We start from the raw sequence: 22,217 nt of genomic DNA on the forward strand, positions 1-22,217 counted from the left end.
TTGACTTTAAACTGAAAGAAAACAAGCAGAGGAATTCTGGATGAATGTGGAGCAGTGTGTGTGTAAGAGAGCACCACTGTGTCAATGTTGTGAGTTGCTATGGAAACATGACTCCGGGGACACCTGGTGGTTAAAAGGAGAACTGCAGCTCAATAGGTTGTCGATGCTTGTCCTTTTATGTTGTCCTTTGATCTTCAAAATGACTATGAATCAGACTTTTTAACTTGTTTTGATCCAGTAATTGTTGATCAAACCTGGAAATGATGTTCTCAAGTGTCTTGTTTTTGTCCACAAAGCAAAAATGATTCAGTTTTAGTGATTTCTTTGTTTATGTAGAGGAAAGGAACCAGTATTCAACATTTATGAAGCTGAAAAATCATGAAAAACAAACACTGATCGAATCAATGTCAAAATACTTGATGGGTCGTTTATTAGAGTGTGTTGTTGTTGTTGTATCGGATAAATAAATAAACAAATAAAGCTGCTTCAGACTTATTTCATTTTAACTTTATTGCATTTGTGCTTTGTTAATGAATATCTTTTTAAATGGAGTCCGGTAATATATTAGAGTACCACTTCAGCTGCCTGAGTTGTTGTTGTTGTTGTAATAATAATAATGATGATAATTGTAATAATAATTAAATGAATTAAATTAAATGAATTTATAAATTCCTTTCAGGACGCCCCATAAAGTATGTAAATTAAATAGAAACTGTTGGGGCGTAAAAGAATGAAAAGGTTTTTGTGTTGTTTTTGGGAGACTGTTCACATTTTTCTGCCGCAGAGAAAAATCTACGTTTTAAGACGTATAGTTATTGTCCACTGTTTGACTTGACGATGTGTGGAAATGTGAAACCTTAAAACAATAGATTAGTGACAAAAGCGACGACGGTACTGGGTTTGAATTATAGAACGTCAGGAATCTTTTACAGCTGACGCCGATGTTCACTGACGTAGAGAAGGTTTGAAGACGAGAAACAAAATCTCACCACACCGTTGTTTCATAAGAGGCATAATTTATGTTTAATACATGAAAAACAAAAGGACAACATGCATCCTCGATGTCTCCGCTCTGTCTTCATGTGTACGTCACACAACACACACTGAAAGTAGAAACATGAACTCTGAATTCTGTGATTGTCTTCAACAGTGATTTCATCATCATCATCAGCAGTGTCAGTAACTCTGTCAAAGAGAAAACGGTCATTTTTAATCACCAGTGTAAAAACTGTTATTATCATCCATTGTGTTGTTTTGAAATGTTACTACATCCAGGACATGATCAGAACCTACACCCCAGCCCGCCCACTCCCAAACGGTGGAACGAGCTACCCATCGACATCCGGACAGCGGAAAGCCTCCACATCTTCCGCCGCCGACTAAAAACACATTTCTTCCGACTTTACCTCGACTAAGACAACGACCAAAAGAAAAGAACTTACTTATACATCTCACTTAGAACTAGAACTTTATGGTTTGGCTGACTTGAAGCTAGCTTCTAGCTCTTGTTTGTACCCTAATGTTTAATGCACTTATTGTAAGTCGCTTTGGATAAAAGCGTCTGCTGAATGACATGTAATGTAATGTTTAATTTCGCAGGAGAATGTGATGTGAAAACACATGATAATAACTTTTTGTATTTGTTTCCTCTTTAAGATACTTATTTCTGTCATAAACATTGACCTCATCAGGACCAGTTGACCAAAACCTGGTCCTAATGTGAAACGGAACATCATTTCTGAGAAACTCGGTAAGTTTCCTAGTAGTTTAATAACCGTGCATTTACATTTTAGTCATAATTTAAGCCAGCAAACCAAATTTTTAACAGTCGTTTTGCAGGCTTTATGGTTAGGGTACGACGCTAACTAGTTATGGTGCAAATACATTTTTGTTTAGGCTTATTTGAGCTGTTGCTCTCTAATATATCAGTTAGAATGTGAACAAAAATCATGCATGAAACTGAAAAATAAATCATTTGTCCATAAAATGTTAGAAAATGTCCATTAGTGTTTGTCAAACCTGGAAATGATGTTCTCAGACGTCTTGTTTTTGTCCACAAACCAAAAACAATTCCGTTTTAATGATTTTTTTGTTTTATGGAGCAAAGAAACCAGAAAAGCTGTCTTCTCAAATGTATTTGATCATTTGTAAAACTACATCATTATCATATTTGTCTTTTCTTTTTCACCTCAATAATGTCATAGATCCAGCTCAAGAATTCGGCCACTTTAGTGTAAACTCCCGGATGGTTGGCCTCGGCGCATCCTGTCCCCCAGCTGACGACGCCAACCAACCGCCACACGTTTTCATCCTGACAGACCAGAGGACCCCCACTGTCGCCCTGATGAGGTAAACACACACACACACACACACTTAGGATGAGCTTCATCAATAAAAACACGATGAAATCTCTCATTTTAAAAACCCTGGTCTGACCTGACACGCGTCCACTTTTCCCTCCGTGTATCCGGCACAAAGCATCCGCGCTGTGATCTCTCCGTTGTACATACATGAGCTGTTACACTTCTTTGTGCTTATTATAGGAACTGGTGCTTCTTTTAGTGTGTCAGGGGAGTGAACTGAGAGAGAGGAAAGACATATTTAAATCTGTACTTTCAGTACATTCTTATCTTTTGCCATGGTTTGTGTTTGTGAACAGAAATGATCAAGCATAATTTGCTTGCTGCGTCCTCCTTCTGAAAACAGGCTCTGTCAGGCAAAACTATCAGACCTGACTGAGTGACTATACACATGAAAATGTGAAAAGTTTTTTATCATATTTGTGTTTTATCCACATGCAAACGGTATTTTGGGAGCCCAGAAACCAGTACCAGAAAACACTCCTTTCTTCTTTCTGTCCCCTATTTTTCCTTTCACCCCAACCTGTCTAGGCACATGGCCACACATCTTTGAGTGTAGTTCTGTCAGTGATTTAAAGGGAGTTTTTTCTCTCCGCTGTGTGCCTAGTTTGCTCTTACTCTATACAGAGCCTTGAGATAATGTATGTTGTGATTTGGCGCTATGCAAATAAATTTGAATTGAATATCTGTGTTTTTCACGTAGACGACCAATTTACTACTTTAGGAAAGCGATGACGTCATAATCCCACCCCTCTGTTGCGTTTGCTTTAGCTGTCGCTCTTTCTTTTTTTAAATACATTTTTTGGCCTTTTTTAATGACTTTAATTGATAGTGTAGTGCAGAGAGACAAGAAATGGGGAGACAGAGAGGGGGAATGACATGCAGGAAAGGACCGTCCATCACATTGGTGTCCACTCGTGTGTTGTCCTTTTATTGGCAGTTTAATATATTCTTACTTCTAGGTTTTCCTCATCCAGCAAAAGTTTTAAACGGTCTGTGGTTTTCAGTTAAAGTCCGACTAGTTATCGGTCATCTCACTTGTTGCTGCAGAGAATGTCACCGGGCGACACGAAATCTAAACACTTTTTTACTGAAAGACTCAAACAATAAAAATGGCTCGACTGTGACAGGCACTTTAAAGTAGCTGTTGTAAAAGTGTTTTCTAGAGCTGCAGTTGTGTGTTACCGCCATCAGGTTGTGTGTATCCCCATCCAGAAATCCAGCACTGAGTTCCTCCTGGAAGATCGTAGTCGTACTGAGGCAAACACACTGGTCTAACTGTGTCTGGACGAAGAGACAAAAGAATATGAACAGTTTTGACTCGCTGAAATTCAAAAAGATTGTAACATGATGATTTTGGTATGAATAGTTGTAGTTTTTTGAAATTGCCACCATAAAAATGGGAAAAACCAATGAATGGAAGCAGCTGCACAAAGTAAATCTTTAAAGAATAGTTAAAAATGTAAAGCAGGTCAATGGGATAAAAGTTTTGAATATTTAAAACCAGCAGAGAAGAGTTTTCTTTGCCAAATGTTTGAGACTCTGCGACTGACCTGAGAGATTCAGTGGCGTCCTCAGTCTCATCAGAGCAATGTCGCTGTCGTGGCTCCTGTGGTCGTAGTTCTTGTTGTAGATGATCTTCTCCACCGCGTGTCCCGCGTGCCGAGGCGCTTTCGCCGAGCTGCGCGCGACAATGCCGGCGTAGACGAGCCAGCTGGAAACGTGCGGCAGCCTGTAGCTGACACCAGAGGAACGGCGTTGTCATGTGTCCACAGATGACGGTGATGATGATGATGATGACACCTCTGACCTTTTTAGCGCTGCGGTGTTGAAGTCTTACTTGTGAACACAGTGAGCAGCTGTGACGACCCACTGGCTGGTGATGATGGAGCCTCCACAGGTGTGACGGTCGCTGTAGTACAGACTCACCTGCCACGGCCACCGGCCCAGCGCTGCCTCCTCCCCCCCGATTATCCTCGGCAGCTTCGCTCGCGTCCCGCACTCTACACAGACATCCATTCATCATCATCATCATCAGAGGGATGAATGAAAGTGTCAGAAAATGTCCTCTCTCTGCCACTGATTTAAAGAGTTTAGAACAGAGCTTTTGTGAGGTTCAAAGTAGAGTTTGTTGACGGATCAATCTGCATTTTTAGTGCTGGGTAGGTGATCACTCATTTCTCATTTACGTGGGAGTTTGAAAAACCTTTCCACCGAAATTACCTGGGGGGGAAAAACCCCAAACTTGCCCCAAAAGAAGAACCTCCTTGCGACTATGGACTTTTCAGATTACCATAAACTCTATTAGGGTCGGGGCTGTGTGAAAAAACGTGCGCTGATTGGTGGAACACATTTTGCTGCTGTGTTGCCAACTTTCTCGCTATATTTGGCGAGTATTCAGACCCCTGTAGAGACTCTTTTTCAAAAAAAGAGCGAAGCAACAAACCTAGCGACTTTTTCTGACTTTGAGAGACGATGTGTGGAAATGTAAAACCTTAAAACAACAATAGAGAACGTATTGCGGTGCGATTGCGTTCATCCACGCACACTTTTGCCTACACACAGTCGTGATTCACTCACTGGAGGAGCGGAGGTGAATGAGTGACTTTGTCGTTCCTTCCTGGAGAATGGAGAGAGTGTTTGTGTGACGAGGATGTGATCTCTTCTGTCGCTGTTTCGCGGTTTCCCTGCGTTGTTGCGTAGATGGAGATATTATTATACGAAATATACGTGATTATGTGTGGACTAGGCGTACGCCTCATTTCTGAAACATCTAAAAACTTGTCTCTTGTGGACAAGTGTTAATATTATATTATGCTATGTGATTATAAAACCTTTCTATTTAATCACTTGCAGGAGGAAATAAACCCTGAAATTTAGCCATCGACTCAGCATTGGTTTTATAAAACCCCATAATTGTCGACCTCCAGTGCAAAGTCAAAAAAAAAAGAAAAAAAGTTGAGGTTCATTTGCTCACCGAAACATTGCAGAGCGATCACCTTCCCCGTGATGCAGCTCCCCCTAAATGAGAATTGATTGGTTAACTAATGATGCATAATGAATGTGTGAGTGGCCAAAGCTTCTCCTCTGCATCAGTGTGACGAGTGTGAGGCAACTTCACCTGAACTGCCACATCGTCTCCAGACTGCTCTGCTTCTCCGAGCTAATTTGTATAAATCCGTCTGTGTAGTTTGGCCCGATGTCTGTCAGATTCACTCCTTTGTGCTGGGTCACTCTGCAGAGACAGAAAGACAGAGAGGGACGGACAGTGTGTGAGAGAGAGAGAGAGAGAGCATATGCAAAACGGGTGGGAGTGAGTGTTGAGATAATTCAGAATTATAAGGTGTGAAGTGAGATTCAAATGAGGCATTAGCAGATCATAAATAATCCCATCTTTTCAGTGTTTGCACAGCAGAAACTATAAATGAGAGAGAAGGCTGAAGGCAGTCTGACGGGCTGCAGTGAATCGAGTATGAAAGATATGAAAATGAATGATTTTAAAGAATCTGAAAACATGTAGGAAATATATTATATTATATAATAAATGTGAATTTGTGCGTTATGGCTGTCGCGGTAATGGCAAAAATGAAATACCGTGGACTCGGTATACAGTTTTTGTTCATGAAAAATGGAATTAAAGACACGTTATTTACTTTTATTTCAAAGTCTTCTGCAAAATTTCCGCTCATCTTTCCGTAATACAACTAAATGATCTCTTTCTCTGATGAGATGATGAAAAATGTAGAAAATAAAAACACATTTATTGAATATCTTTCAAAATAACAAGTTCAATATCAATTTTATTTTTTACGATTTATTTTCTCCTACTCGGCGTCTTATTCAAACAATAGTATTCTAGTCATAATGTGTATGTTGTCTTTTATGTTGTGGTGTGTGTGTGTGAACTTTTGAAGTTTGAATGAAGTTTCTATGTTGAAGTATGTGGAACTCGAAGAAGTAAGGAGCTAAAATGTGTGTTGTTTTTTTAATGAGGTTTTTCAATTAATTTTAATACGCGAGAAATATGCAAAAATCTTCAATATTTCAGAAACATACAATCAGTAATAAAGCACTCATTAAGGTGAAGACAATGCAGTTTGAATTAAGTCTCTATTTTGTTAGTTTGTGCAACTAGTTAACGTCCAAATACACAAATAATAAGAACTAGGACCACTCGTAGGACTCGGTCATGAAATGGAGTGCAGCACTTTCAAAAAGTGGAATTTTAAAGTCGTTTTCCTGCCATTTTAACATCAACGTTGTCAAAGCTCTGAGGTAATTTGGTTTCTGATGTGGAGAAAATCTTTTGATTGCTTTTAATGATTAACTTGTCTTGGACACATAGACCAAGTTTGGCGCGGCTAGCTCAACATGCTAGGATGAGTTTGATCAAATGTGCACACTAGCCATAGTTAGAGTTGGTAGTTTTTTGCTTTTGTTCCAGTAATTCTTAGACATTTTTATGTTAGCTTTCATTTTAGTATTTTTATAAAATAAAATACACATTTTCATGTTTTTATTAATGTATATCTTTGTTTTTAGTCATGTAACCAAACGGTTATGTTCACTTTTACTGTGCAGCTAATTCTTCATGCACAACAATTGCTCTGCCAATCTTTCACAGGACCACTTCCTTTCAACCCGCCTTTTCAAAATAAGAGACTTTGGCCTTTCTACTACGTTTTGCCGTAATGCTTGACCATAAAAATAGCCTACAAACGTTACTCTTATAAAATAAAATGCACGTTTTTATATTCTTTTTATTTTTTGTAGTCATTCCACAAATGTTGTAATAAATTGGCGGTAACAGGAAGTAGTCAGATTTCCGGTTTCCGGTACGATAGCAAGTGGATGCTCTGATCACAGTCAGTGTGGAGGGTTAAAGGTCATGTGATCCATGTGTGTGTGTATATTACAAACCTCAGATATCCCAGCTGTCTGCACACCAGCGTCCCCAGCGATGAGTTCCACCTCTCGTAGCACACGGGCAGCCAGGTGCGCTGCAGCGTCTCCAGCTGGATCTCCAGCAGGGAGTTCTCCGGGCTGATTCTGTAAAACACTGAACCTGATTGATTGAAAATCCCTCCAGAGAAAAGCTCTCAGTAGTTGACGGTAATCAACGAGCCTCTTCGTCGAGTGGGGGAAACTATTATCCTTGACACAAAACGCGCCACTACGCGTGATGTTTTGGTGTCGGTCGATGTGTGTTTTCTCCAGAGGAAACAAAAGAGAACAATAAGCAGCAGCAGGTGGATGTTAATTATGTTTCTGTTGAAGTGAACATCACTCACATGGATCTGTGAGTTGTGGCTGTGAGATATTGACACGTTAACACTGACTTTGCTGCCTTTTCCAACTCCCACACCAAACTCCATAGAGAAAATCAGTGATTTTAGCTTGTGGGGGGACACAGGAGCTGCTGGTCTACTCCTGCCCCGTGTGGTCACTTTGTGTCATTTAAGTTCATCTTTATTTTAATTTCAAACACTGAAGTCACAAAATAAGGCATTTGAACTTACTAATGGAGGCAGCAGTGGATCAACTCCTGTGTGCTGTGATGTAAAATCGTCGATTTTCTCTATGGAGTTTGGTGTGCAAGAGTGAGTTGTTAATAAGCTTTAGTTTCGAGCTGGAAAAGCTATGTTTAACATTGAGAAATGGTGGCAGACGTGTTATTAAGATTTTGTAGACTTATTATGAGTCTTTGTTAAGTGGGTGATATCTTTTTTTCCTTCTGTCCCTGCTGGCAGCCATTTCATTAGCAAAAATGAGGGTCCTGATATCGGAAACAGTGGCGTAGACCGATTAATTTGGCTGATATCTGCCCTTTTTTTTGGATGGCACTGGAAGGTATAATTTTTAGCCAATTATTGAAAAAAAATATGCTTTTCTGTCAGCAACATTAAAAGGTTCAGAGTTTCTAAGTGACTAAAACTTTATCTTTTCAAAAAAAACGTTTTTGTTTTTAATAATTAACTTGAAGTTGAGACATTATTTTGTATTTGTTCATCATTAAACAGTTGGAAAATTGACTTAAAATAAAACCCAGCATCAATTATTGGCCAGAGAAAAACCGGTAGCCAACCTCTTAAAGAAATAAACCATGACTCAGCGTGATGACTCACACAACATGCAGCTAAGCGACTGGATAAGAGACATAGATCCAGACCTTTCCTGTGGTCAGAGATGGAAATGTCCTCTGTCACGTTGCAGAGCGTCGTCTCCTTTGTGTCCCCAAGTCCCACTGCACTCTGGGGCAAGGACGGCCTCAGCAGAAGCTTCACTACACATGGTTAAAGAAACCAAAATACAATTAATCAGCCGTATGTTATGTTCAGACATGTTACTCGATAACACACACAACTGCAGTTCTGACATCGATTACAAATGTCAAATCTCTACTTTTTAAACTCGTATTCACAAAAAGCTGTAACATCAGTTTGGTTTATTATAGTTGTGAAAAAATAAGTTTTGTTCAAAGGATTAGTGTTTTTTACAAACCTACAAACCCAGAAATGAGTCTGGAATCATTTAATAAATGCTTTCCTTTTTTCTGAGGCTCAAATGTGACATAAATTCAATGTCTCCATCACCACAAATAGTACAATTTAGCTTCTTATTAAATTAGACTAGATTAACTTTGATTTATTGATCTCACTCTGGAGAAATCTGCTTGTTATCACAATACAGGGGTCAGAGGTCGACAAGTGACAAATCATATTTAATAACAGCTGCAATAGTTTTGTGCCACTTCTTTCTCTTGCTTGTGCCGTTTATATGTAAATATTTTTAAACATTATTTCACATACTTTTTACATATCTGTTCTATTATTTATAGTATTAATAAATTTATAACTTACGTTGAATTTTACGGTTTATTTCATAGAGTCAGCCTGAAATTGAGTTAAATATATTTTTTACTTTTTACGTTAAAAAACTGCAGGAGAGTATTAGGGCCACAAAAAAAAGAAAAATTCAGAATTCTGATATTAAGAAAAAGTCGAAATTCTGTGGAAAAAAAAGTCAGAATTCATTTGCCTCTGACCTTTTATTTTCTGTAAATTTGTTCTTATTTAAGCAACTTCCTGTCTACAGTTTTTGACGGATCATTCAGAATTTTTATGTGATGATAAGGTGATCACCCAAATATGTTCCCATACAATTTTGGTAAGAATTTACCCACTGATGACATCAGGAAAAAATTGTAATTTCTTCCAAGAAATCTCTTATAACTGGCAAAACTGTAGATTACGTATTATGGAATTTGCGTCAGTTTAAATGTAACATGGTTCAGATGTCAAAGGAATAAAAATCAAAAATTCTTGTGGAGTAGCCGTCACGTTCAGAGAAAGTGACTCACCTAGAAACCAGACGCCCACAGCCAAACCTCCCAGGAGTCCGAGTGCACACACAGCTGCCAGCAGCCTCAGCAGCCTGTGAGCTACAGCAACAGTTCACACTCAAACTTAATGACTTCTGATTCCACATGTCACTGAGCTGAGAAGAATTATTAATGTCAGCTGTTTGGCACAGAGACAGACGGATAAGCCCCTGCAATAATGTAGGTGTGTTGAAAATGATAGTTGATCACATGATAGACGTCCGCAGAGACAATTAATAAAGTAAATAGTTAGTTTCAAATAATGAGTTGTTTGGTCTATATCAGGGGTGTCAAACTCATTTTTGTTCAGGGGCCACATACAGCACAATTTTATCTCAAGTGGGCCGGACCAGTAAAAATAGTAAAATAATAGCATAATAACCTATGAACAACAAGAACTCCTTGCTTTTTTTCTCCTTTGTTTTACATTTAATGAAGGATATTTTTACAAAACATGACATTTCTTGAGAAATATAAGTGAAATTTCAACAATATCGTGCCTAAATGTACTATTTACACATCACACTGGATCTAAAATGGCACAAACATTTAGTCACAGGTATCTGGAAGAGAAAAATATTGTATTTGACATTACGTTTAGATTGTAATCGTAGTGTGAAATTTTAACAAATTCATCCTCTGGGCCAGATTGGACCCTCTGGCGGGCCGGATCTGGGCCCCCGGGCCGTATGTTTGACACCCCTGGTCTATATAATATTGATCGTTGTTTCCCAAACCTGAAATGTTGATGTTCTCCAATGTCTTTTTTTGTCTGTAAACCAAAATTATTCAGTTTTAAAGATTTTTTTTGGGGTAAATGGGGCAAAGAAACCAGAACATATTCACATTTAAGAAGCTGAAAAATCACAGAAACTGGTTTAAATTATTATTTTAGTTTTCTGATTGCTTGTGTAGATTAACTGCAGTTTCATTTGTGACCTAAGCTTTTCATTTGAGCGTCACTTCAAATAAGACAAGGTGTTAAAAGTGCAGTGTATAACTTTTGTTGATTTCTGTTATTATGAGTAGAAGAAGGGGGAAAGAGCCAAATGCTGCTAACTAGTGGTTGGAGGCTTTAATACAACAAAACAAAAATCTGTCAAGAATATTTCTGAAATATCAATAGAGCTCTTTTTTAAGGAATCAGAAATTGCAAAATATCATTGTATTCATATTTTCTTACACTTGTATAGAACATTTTTTAACGTTTTCTGATATTTTATGGACCAAACGATGAATCGATTTGTGACAATAATTGTTAGTTGCAGCTCTGAAAATGTCAGTAAAAATCAGCTGTTTATATGCTTTTTGGGGAGAACAATATTTGTGACACAACTGGAGAATTTTGTCTCTGAAATGACAAATGCGTTAACAGCTTCATACGTTTATAAATGGTATAAAATGACTAATATCGGACTGATATCAGGATTGGTAGATACTCGAGTATGTGATATCTGTATCGGACACAAAAACGCGCTATCGTCATTGTCCCTTCCCTATTTAGAATATATTATTGGATATCAGCAAAAACACGTCAACAGTGAATACGCTGCTAATTCCTTCGCTTCTATGCTAGCGCCCGCTACAGCTACTATTTATTTGTTTAATTTGCACATTAAAGAAAATGTGACATGAACATGAAAAATAGTGAGTTAACTTGACTGTAGAAGTATTATATTATCATATATTATAAATATTTGTCTATCAGTTACCAATCGAGGCACTAAATGTGCAATATCTTGCGTCCCAAACATTACTCAAACTCACCGTGAGTGGTGGAGTGAAACCCTCTCAGCCAGTTCTGCTCCCGCTTGGTTTCTGCGACCCCTGGTTGCGATGTTTTCTCGGAGTGAAAGTGTTGATTGACAGCTGCCGGGTTCTCGATCACTGTCTCACTGTCTCCATCAAGACTCTGAGTAAGAATCACAGCAGGGGGGGAACAACGTCAGACCTGGTTCTTACAGCTCGGCACCTCGTCCAGTGTAGACTAAACGACTCCGACCTGTGTCTGCACCTGTCTGATATCATTAGCAGAGTGTGGTCCATCTGGATGGAGCTGGAGCTGTGAGCAGGTGTGTCTGTGATAATAGAACAGGCCAACTTTTTTGTTTGTCTTGGGCTATAACATCTTCCCACCAAGTTTCAGAACTCAAATTTGCCTCTGTTTTCACCTTAGAGTGCGCTATAGAGGCCTTGAGCAACGCACAGGTCTGCAAACTATGCCAGTACTGCATTTTTGTCAGACCTGACCGCCATGCCAAGTATCAAGAGTTTGTATGCACGTTAACCCCTCAGAAATGACTGCAAACCACAGAACTATAATAATACTCTGAACGATAATAATAGGCAAATACAAAAATGAAATATAAATGAAAAAAACATGTGTATAAATGTAAGTTTAAACTTATAAAACTTGATTTAATGTTCAGTAACTGTCACGGAAGGTTTAATTTCACATAACTGAACAGATACATACTTTATGCAATTTAAAGTACAAAAAAACAATATAAATATCATACGGGGCAGTTACTCGATAGCAATATGTCGCAGTTTAACTTTCGTCAATATCATTTTAGCACAGGATCAATAAATATTGATATTCAGTTCATACACAGAGCGGAGAGATAACATAAGTGATGGAAATGTGTTTAAACCCGCAAATAACACTTTTTATACACTCGGGAGCAGAAAAAAATTAAAATCAATCTTTAATTACCTGACATTTATCGCAATCATTAGCACTATTGACTTTTTAATTTTAAAAAGCACTTACACCCCCAATAATGTTTCATCTCTTCTGTTGTCCAGCTCTGACAGCTCCTGCTCTCTGTGTTCAAGCTGAAGATACCTGTGCTTGACGAGCACTTGCAGAGTTACAGATGAGTTTTTAAAAAATGCAATGAAATGCGAGGAAACAACAGATATGAGTCTAAAATGAGCGCTCGACGTGTGAACAACAGCTTTTTCGTGAAAACGTGAAGGTAATAATGTGAGAAATCTGAAAACAAGAGACAGACTGAGCCGTGAATCTCAAATCTTACCATTTTCCTCCTGGCGGCGTTGGTTCCCGGGGCGGCGGCGGCGGCGGTGTCCCGTGTAGGACCCTCGCTGCAGGTGCAGGTCTCTCCGTCCTGCTCTCAGTCCAGTTTAACACCGTTTGATAGAATGCAACGCTGTGTTTTTGTCCCCCCTTCACAAAGAGACAATGAGGTCAGCAGAGGTGCAGAGAATGAGCCTGTTGTTTGTCCAGAGGTGTGTGTGTGTGTGTGTGGGGGTGAGTGACAACCTGTGGACACCAGCTTTGAACCAGGTCTTTGTCGAGGGGTCGGAGGTGAGGTGAGGGTGGGGGGGGGAGCAGCATCTCCAGAGATGCCTCCTAACTGACTATTGATAATACAGCGGTGGCAGTGTGTGTGTGGTGGGAGGGGGTTGCTAGGTAACTAGTTGTTTTTTTTACCTCTGCCAAAAGATTGTCCGTTTCCACCTGAGACGTGTTATGAGCTGACATTTCGTAGCTTCTGAGAAAAGGTCATTATTGCAGATTGTTGAAAAGTCTCACATCATGTCCATGCGCCGTCACCTGGGATCCAAAGCTGCCGTCTCTCAACGCTCCGCAGTAAAACTCAAGTCTTCTTCTGTCTTCTTCTTTCTGCCGCGCCGATGATTTTTTTCTCCTCTTCTCACTGAGTTACAGTACATGTACGAAATGTATCAGAGATGAAGGAAAACGTCAGAATCTGAAATACAAGAGGGGGGGGATTAGGTTTTGTTACAGCCGCTCCAACTAAGAGAAGTAAAATAACACATTCACAAAACTATAAAACCAGAAGTATACAGTGCTGTGAAAAAGTATTTGCCCCCTTCCTGATTTCTTTTTTTTCTGTATGTTTGTCACACTTAAATGTTTCAGATTATCAAATACATTTAAATATTAGACAAAGATAAACACCCAAGTAAACACAAAAAGCAGTTTTTAAGTGATTATTTTATTTATTGAGGGAAAAAAAACTATCCAAGTTAGTATATCCCAGGGGCCCTCAAACTCAAAATGACCTGGGGGGCTCAAAGTGAACTGGTCAGGAGTGGACAGGTATATTTATGACGCAAAGTGAATCTGTAAATAACAAAAAAATCAAAATATACATGTAGACAATTGTAATTAAAACACTTATATGTATATATATATATATAATTAAATGTTGATTTGAATCATTTCAAAATAAGTGTAGGGCCGCAGGACATCGACTGGGGGGCCGTGAGTTTGAGACCCCTGGTATAACCTGTTAAGCCCTGACTGTGTTTTCAGAGGAAAACGAATGAAGAATTGCTCCACAATATGACGTTTCCGTGGTGTCTGTTATTACAGAGGATAACTTTGACAGAGGATAACACTGCGCTAACAGATGCCATTGATCCTCTTCAGCAACTCCTTGACTACAAAGATACCAAATGTGATAGATAGGACGAAGCTTAATTTGGCACAAACGTGTGCCAAACAACAACCAATATGGATCATTTTGTCTCCAAATGTAGTAGTTTTATTATACTAATACAGATTAGTAATAAACAAGTAACAATAAGTGATACATTTAAATACATCACCTATGGCTTAATCTACTGTATACAGGAGTAAGTGTTAAATTAAATTTTATACTTTATTGTATTCACTATAAACAGTGAATACAATAACAGCTGGAACATCATTTTAAATGTCTACATATTAGGCCTGAACCTGTGGTGTGCATGTGTGCGTGCGTGCGTGCGTGCGTGCGTGCGTGCTGGTGAAGGGATTAGCAGCAGCGACTGCCAGGACTGAAATTCCTCCTTGTGTGACTGTTGGAGGCTGAATCCAAGAAAAATAGCCCAGATCTGTTTGGCTCGTCTAACAGGTGTCATGGAATTATTTGGAAAATCAAACACAGAGTAATGAGCAGCAGCAGCAGCAGCAGTGCTGGTGGTCTACACCTGAAAGCTATGGCTCTGAGGTTAATAATGTTTGATCATTTCCTGCCGGAGAGGCAAACAGAGCAGCAACAAGGGAGAGTTTGACGCTGTTGTCTTCACGTCGCCCTCTAGTGGTGAAGTGTTTTTTCCTCAAACAGTCGTTTAGCGCGTCTGTGACCATCCTGTCGTCTCAGACAGGATTTAAGATCAAAATAAATCCAGGCGACCTGATTTGTTGTGACGCTCTGGACGTTTTTTATCGTGGACGTAAGTTTTGACACTCTGGACTTTTGTTTTGCAACACTGGACGTTTGTCGCGACATTGGACGCTAGTTTTGACGCTCCCGACGTCTGCCGTTACGCTCTGGATGTCTGTTGTGACACTCCATTGGCCATTTGTCGCACCGCTCTTAATGTCTGTCCTGGTGCTCTGTCATATAATAATTGAAAGTCTGCGACTGTTTTCTTCATTTGTTAATTAAAGTATCGATATTTGTCCTGGCGTATCAATTATCACATTACAAGAGGAAGGACAACGATATATCACGAAATCTATATGTTGACCCACACCTGCACACCACTGCTCTGCTTTAATCCATTTTTAACGACAGCATCAATGACAAAAGTCTCTCGACAACTGGTCCTGGTCTGGTAGACAAAAAGCTGTAGTGACAGATGTTTCCGTTCATTTAGAGCAGGAGACCGTGTCTAATGTCCAGGGTTTGGACACGGGGAGAGGACAGGAGCACAGACTAATGGTCGACAACAGAAACGGGAAGAGCAGATAAGATGGGGGTGGAGTGGCTCAGTGGTTAAGACCCTACCTTGTGTACCAAAGACATCATGGTCGCAAGTTCGATTCCACCCCTGGCTAATTGTACTTGATTCCATTGTAAGTCGCTTTGGATAAAAGCGTCTGCTAAATGACATGTAATGTAATGTAATAAAACAGATCCACAGTGGAGGAGAAGCTTCATATGTGAACACATTAAAATGGATTTAGTCATAAATAAGCAGATAAAATCTAAAGTATATTGACAGTTTATTGCAGATTGAGTCTGTAGATTAACTCATTCAGTACAATATTATCGCCCATCATGATAAAAAGCTCACAAAATAAGGTGACGGTCGTGAATTTGAAGTATTGGGATAGTCGTGAACAGAAGAATTTGTTGATAAAACATCCGTGAAAATGTCTAGATCGTCAGTGTTCAGTAGTAGTGATTTATTTTAGAGATGTTCCGATACCATTTTTTCCCTCCCGATACCGATTCCGATACTCGTGCTGCCGGTATCGGACGATACCGAGTACCGATACCGATACCAGCGTGTTAAGAAAAAAAAATCATACTATATCTGCGTGTGATACTGTGATATGATTATCATTGAAGTAAGGCCTTGCTCAGGTTAAACCCTTTGTAAAACATGAATGAATACAGCAAATGGAAGCCATCTTTTTTATATTTATTTTTGAATAGAACAGTATAAAAAACAGTAGTGCAACGGCAACTTCAATAAATACAGGAATAATTATAAAAAACAAATTAAAGTGCAGCATTATGTAATAAAATAATAATTTAAATCTTTAAATAGTGCAGTATTTAACAATAGTGCAACACCAACCTATAAAGTAAACATAAAAAACACAAATCAAAAGAGCAGCAGCTACACAGTAAACAAATACTTTAAAACAAGTAGGCTACACATTGCAGTAGCATTTAATGTGCCAGTATGTGACCCTCGGAACTCGTTAGCGTGCAGCACCGCACTTCGAGGGGTAAATGCTGTCTCTCTGTCCACCCAGTGTGACGTTAAACTTAGTAAAGACATTGGGCTCACGTCGGAGGTCCAAATGTCCGTGGTAAAGCTGATTGCATCCACGTCTTTCAGCATACACGAAATATGTTCCCTAACTGTCTCGTATAATTTGGGTAGCGCAGTTTCGGAGATATATTTACGACCTGGCAAACAGTACCTTGGCTCCAAATGCTCCATTAAGCGGCGAAATCCCACATTTTCGACGACAGACAGGGGTTGGTCATCCAGGACAATAAACTCCAAAATTGTGTCTGTTATTTTCGTCGCTTTTTGGCTGTCTTTGGGGAATTTATCAAAACGCTTGAAGGTACCTTCCAGAGTTTGCTGCTGCAGTTTGTCCCTTAGCTTTAGTAGCGTTAAACTCTTCATGCTCTTTAGCGTGACGCGTCTTCAAGCGTTTAATCAAATTGCTGGTGTTAAAACTTGCGACACTCGTGCCACCCCTCGAAATTGAGTCTTTACAGATGTTGCATGTTGTTGTCTTACTTGTGGGAGCCTCAACTGTAAAATATTGCCTGCGTCAACTTAGCTCCTTTTTCTGATTTAACGTGTCCCAGGTTGATCAATTCTTCTTCGCCCCCCTAAAACGGCAGCTGCCGATGGCAGCACAGCGCAACTATTTTAAGAGCAGCGAAGAAGAACTGTATCAGCGCTAACGGAGCTAACCAGTAAATTACGTGGTATCGGATCGGTGCCTGGACTCCAGTACTCGCCGATACCGATACCAGAATTTTCGGCAGTATCGGAGGCTTTTCCGATACTGGTATCGGAATCGGAACAACTCTAATTTATTTTGATGCGCCACAAGAGGGAGCCTGCATCTTTCCAGCCAGTCTAGCACCTTCATGGGAAAAATATGATTTTTCAAGAAAGTAAAACAAGTAATTCTGCAACTAATGATTATGTTCTCGATTAATCGATTAGTCGTTGGTCTGTAAAATGTTTTGTGTGTGTATATTATGGACAAGTTTGGTCAGTTTGGTCAAGTTGGTCCTCACAACATTTAGGGCCTTTTTTTAACGGTTAAGACTTGGTTTGGGGTTAGATTAAGGGTTAAGGGTTAGACATTTAGTTGTTAAGATAAGGGTAAGGGGCTAAGAAATGCATTATGAGTGTCCTGACTCAGACAGCTGTACAAGACCGTGCGTGTGATTCAGTTAGTCTCTGTCAGTGAGCAGTGAATCCTCTGAACTCCAGCACATTCACTTTCAGGCTGATCTTCCTGTCAACTGTGGAAGCACACTGCCCTCTGCTGGTAAATTTATATATGTCCATTTAGGATTTTTGCCTGGAATAATTTTACTTTTATACCAAACAATGCAAAAGTTTGAAATATAGACTCTAGAAAACCCATGTATCTCATTTATTTAAGTTATTATTTGTTTTTATATAGATAGATGTATATAGATGTATAGATGGAGGCAGAAAAGATGGATATATAGATATATGGTTTATGAAATATAGTTTAAGTCTCATTGAGATCATATTTTATTTTATAAGACAGACCTGGCTAAGAAGATAACTTATCATACTCCATTAAATGACGAAAATACAATATCTTGCTTTTTTGAAAATTAAAAGAAAAGAATAAAAGAAGCCTCAATATTAACAACAATCACATAAAACAAAAACTAACATTTATCAATAGAACAACTTAACTACAGTAATCCGTTATTGTCTCCTCAATCTAGTTTTTTATTAAAAATACTGTATATGATGTCACTGCAGGGCATATTTAAAATATATTGTGTAAACTAAATATTAAATACATGAAACAACTAAAACAAACTACATTTTGGATCCAAAAATGTGGATAAAAATGATGTATTTTTTTTGTGATAAGTGGTAGATAGGTAGATACAGTCAGAGTTTCACAGAGACCGGTTTGTTGCTTTAATAATTCCTGACAACTGTATTAAAGTGACATTTAGTTGTGTCGTATGTTGTAATCACTGCAGCGTTAACACGTTTGTGATGGGTTTAAGTGTGAACACGGCCTCGTCTCGCTCACTAAACGGTACATGGTTGTGTGTGTGTGTGTGTGTGTGTGTGTGTGTTCATTTGTTTGTGTGTGTATTGGAAGTGACAGGATGAATAAATAGCTGTCATGTATGCGTGTGTGTGTCCTGTCTGGTGGAGGCTGATGATGGAGAGGGTGGGGGAACAGAGTGGAGCCGTTCTCCACCAGATGGTTGCTAATGTGGTTTGTTAAGCTGCCCACCGTGCACACACACACACACACACACTTGTTTTTCTGTCTCCGTGAGGAAACCTCATAGACATAATGCATAATGCACCCTTACCCTAACCATCAGAACTAAGTGCCTCCGTAAACCAGGTCTTGACCTTGAAAAAGACCTTTAACTTCATTTGGACCAGACAAATTTTATGTCCCCACAAGGTCGAAATGTCCACACGAAGTTAGGTTTGTACATTTTTTGGTCCCCGTGAGGAAGAAACACAGGTACACAAACACACGCACACAGGTGTTTTTTATTTTTACACCGTCAACCTCACAGTACGTGCTTTCAATATCAATTTAAGTGGGAATTACTTCATATACTTTGAGTTTTTTGCCCAGTACATTCTTTTAATAAGTTAAATTATTGTAATTGCCAGAGACCCCACGATACTATATTATCACAATATTTAATTCACAAATATTATCACGATATTTAAGTCAAGATTTGATATAATCACAATACAATATTTTCACAATAGTCACATAGGATCACAAATTTAAGTCACAATACGATGGCGACATTTAAGTCACGATACGATATTATCACTACATTTAAGTCACAACATGATATCACGATACACAATACGATATCACAAATTTAAGTCGCAAATATCGCGATATTTGAGTCACAATAGGATTTAATCACGACATTTGAGTCACGATACGATATTATCCCAACATTTGTCACAATATGATATGATCACGACATTTAAGTCACGTTACAATGTTATTGTGACTTAAATGTAAGATATTATCACGATGACTGACATTTTCTACTCTTAAGTTCAGTGTTTACACTGGTTTTCACATAAGTTTGGTCGAAAAACACCATATTCTGCCTAAAAATAAATAAAACACAACAGTGGAGAATTCGAAAACAAGTGAGTGTAATGATTGTAGAGGAAATCTCTAAACACTGCAGGCTGGTATTTAGCTGAGAGGTCATAGAGCCTGAAAACAGAAGAGACAATTGAACAATCTCAACATAGTTGGCCGGTAATTTATGGGATGTTGGAGGGAAAAAGGAAATCGAAGGAACACAGTACACAACAACAATGACCTGCTTAATCTCAAGGAGATTAGGCAAACATACAAAAAAGAAACGGTATCACGACAAATGCACAGTAAACACTGGTTTTTTTTCACTTTTAGTGTGATTCTTTGCTGCTTTCTCTGAGGTCAGAGGTCACCATCACAGTCCACAGTGAACAAGTGGTAACACTAATATATTTAATAACATTTGTTATAATTCTATGTTTCTATGTCTATGCATTTACTAACTGTTAATTAATGTTTTAACGAAACATTTAATCAAGTCATTCAGGTTAATTAATGTAGAAAGTCATAAATTATTTAGAATAGAATTTATATTTTATTAATCCCCTTAAGGAAATTATTTCTCTGCATTTGACCCGTCCTAGAATTAGGAGCAGTGGGCTGCCACACTGAGAAGCGCCCGGGGAGCAATGGGGGTTGGGTTACAAGCCAAGTTCCCTCTCCACTTGGCCACGGTCTGCCCCATTTAAGCATTTATTAAGCTACATTAATAACAGCTAAGTGTTTATGGGATTGTTGAACAACTTACTCTCACTGCTAAATGTGGTGATATTGGTAGCGATAAATATTTACGTGTATTGGTATATTCTAGAGGTGGTGAAGATGGATATTGGTAGATAATAGAAAAGTGGTGATATTGCTATTGTTGGTTAATGTTTGTATTGGTAAACACTAAAAGTGTGGTATTTAAGGTGGTGATTTTTGGATTAGTATATGATGGTGGTGATGACACTGTTGGTATCTGGAGATGGAGGTGGTGATATTGGTATCAGTAGATAATATTGATATCAGTCGATAACAAAAGTGGTGATATTGGTATTGTTGGTTAAAGGCCACATAGACCGGAAGCTCCAATTAACGCTGCGTTTGTGTGTGTATCTGCGTCATTACCTCGTTTATGAAACCCTAAAGTTTCAGAACAAACAGTTCAGCCACTGCTGAGAAAATAGTGTTGTATTGTTTTCCTGGGCTCTGCGAAGCGGATTGGCACTTCCTTAATTTGATGTCGTCATCAGAAATCCTCACCACTCCTGTCACCACCGTAGCGCCTCCTGGTGCGGGCACTAGTCCGGGCAAATCCGGTTGCGTACATTCAACCGCAGAAGAAGAAGAACTACTCTCGTAGCTGCTGAGATGCAGAGCATCCACGTGCCAGAGGGGGAGCTGTGTATCTAAGAGGTCTATCTATGGCCTATCTATTACGTCACTTCCAGGTACCTGGCCAATCACAGGACAGTGAGAAAGCTCTCGTTGGCTGGCCAATCACAACACAGTCCACATTCTGGGGGTGTGGTTTTGGTCTGAAACAGAGCGGCTGTGCGTCAGTGAGATCTAGAGATAGAGGTGGTGATATTGATATTGGTAGATACAACAGGTGGTAGATAATAGTGTGTTGGGTGACACTAAAGGTAGTGATAATGGTAGTGGTAGATACTTAAAGTGGTGATATTGGCATTGTTAAATAATATAGGCATTGGTAGACACTAGGGGTGTGGTATTGGTAGTAATAGATATTAAAGACTTTATGATTTGTGATTTTATGATCAGTAAATTCTTTTTTTTTTTTTTTAACCTGTCCTGTCTAGTACCCAGGGCATGTAATATGATTGACTGCATGCCTTTTGGTGTCGGACAGGTTTGATATGTGCAGGACGAGTCTGGGATACTCATAACTGCAGTATTTTTATTTATTTGTTTTATGATTATGTGTTGCGGGCAGCCGGACCGGACAGGGGGACAGGGAGTGGACTGACAAGGGGATGGGGAGTGAGCGGAGAGGAGGAAGGGAGGGGGAGTGAGAGAGAGAGAGAGAGAGCGAGAGAGAGAGGGAGAAAAAAGAAGAGAGAAGGGGATCGAGAGTGAGAGAGAGGGAGAGCAAGGTGGACAACAGTATAATACATGGGTTAGTACCATTAAATTGAGATGATATAAAGTAGACAGAACATACCTGATAAGACAGAACCTAGGCAACTTAAGGGTGACATTAGTGTGTTAGTAACAGGTTAATAACATTGAACAGTTGAAATTATTTAGCGTATACAGAACATACTTTCAGGTACAGTTTATATAGTAATTGTTAATGACCACATCAAGAGAGTATGTCCGGGCTTACAACAGTTATATCAGTTAAATTTAATTTATCTTAGCGTGTTGGTGTGTGTGTGTGTGTGATCGTGTATATCAGTGTATATGTGCAGGAGTTGTCATTAGGTATGATTGGAATTGGGGTGGGGGACCGTGCCAATGTCCGGTCCGTCCCCAGCGACGGCCCGAAAATCATCCAGGCGCCTAAGGCGCCCAGTAGCCGTACCGGGCAGGAGAGGCCCACAGCCACCACTCCCAGGATAGCAACGCATCCGCCCCGCAGGGGGCCCGTCGGAGGAATGCGGGGGGAAAGCCCCCCCCACCCAGGGTC

At 39.3% G+C, this 22,217-nt stretch overlaps 1 protein-coding gene across 1 annotated transcript; it reads right to left on the reverse strand.

Annotated features, from left to right (window-relative positions):
* Positions 1 to 1,015: 1,015 nt before the first annotated feature.
* Positions 1,016 to 12,881, reverse strand: tmprss5 (transmembrane serine protease 5). The gene is made up of 13 exons (XM_044031549.1): positions 12,783 to 12,881; positions 11,509 to 11,653; positions 9,721 to 9,801; positions 8,530 to 8,643; positions 7,281 to 7,419; positions 5,482 to 5,595; positions 5,338 to 5,381; positions 4,201 to 4,363; positions 3,914 to 4,098; positions 3,546 to 3,644; positions 2,437 to 2,579; positions 2,189 to 2,341; positions 1,016 to 1,185 (listed from the first exon to the last, which is right to left on the reverse strand). Exons 1-13 carry the CDS (start codon positions 12,783 to 12,785, stop codon positions 1,177 to 1,179), a joined length of 1,392 nt encoding a protein of 463 aa, XP_043887484.1. The 5' UTR covers positions 12,786 to 12,881; the 3' UTR covers positions 1,016 to 1,176.
* Between the last annotated feature and the right edge of the window lie 9,336 nt (positions 12,882 to 22,217).

This window comes from Solea senegalensis, linkage group LG8 (genome assembly GCF_019176455.1).
Source record: "Solea senegalensis isolate Sse05_10M linkage group LG8, IFAPA_SoseM_1, whole genome shotgun sequence".
Classification (NCBI taxonomy): Eukaryota; Metazoa; Chordata; class Actinopteri; order Pleuronectiformes; family Soleidae; genus Solea; species Solea senegalensis.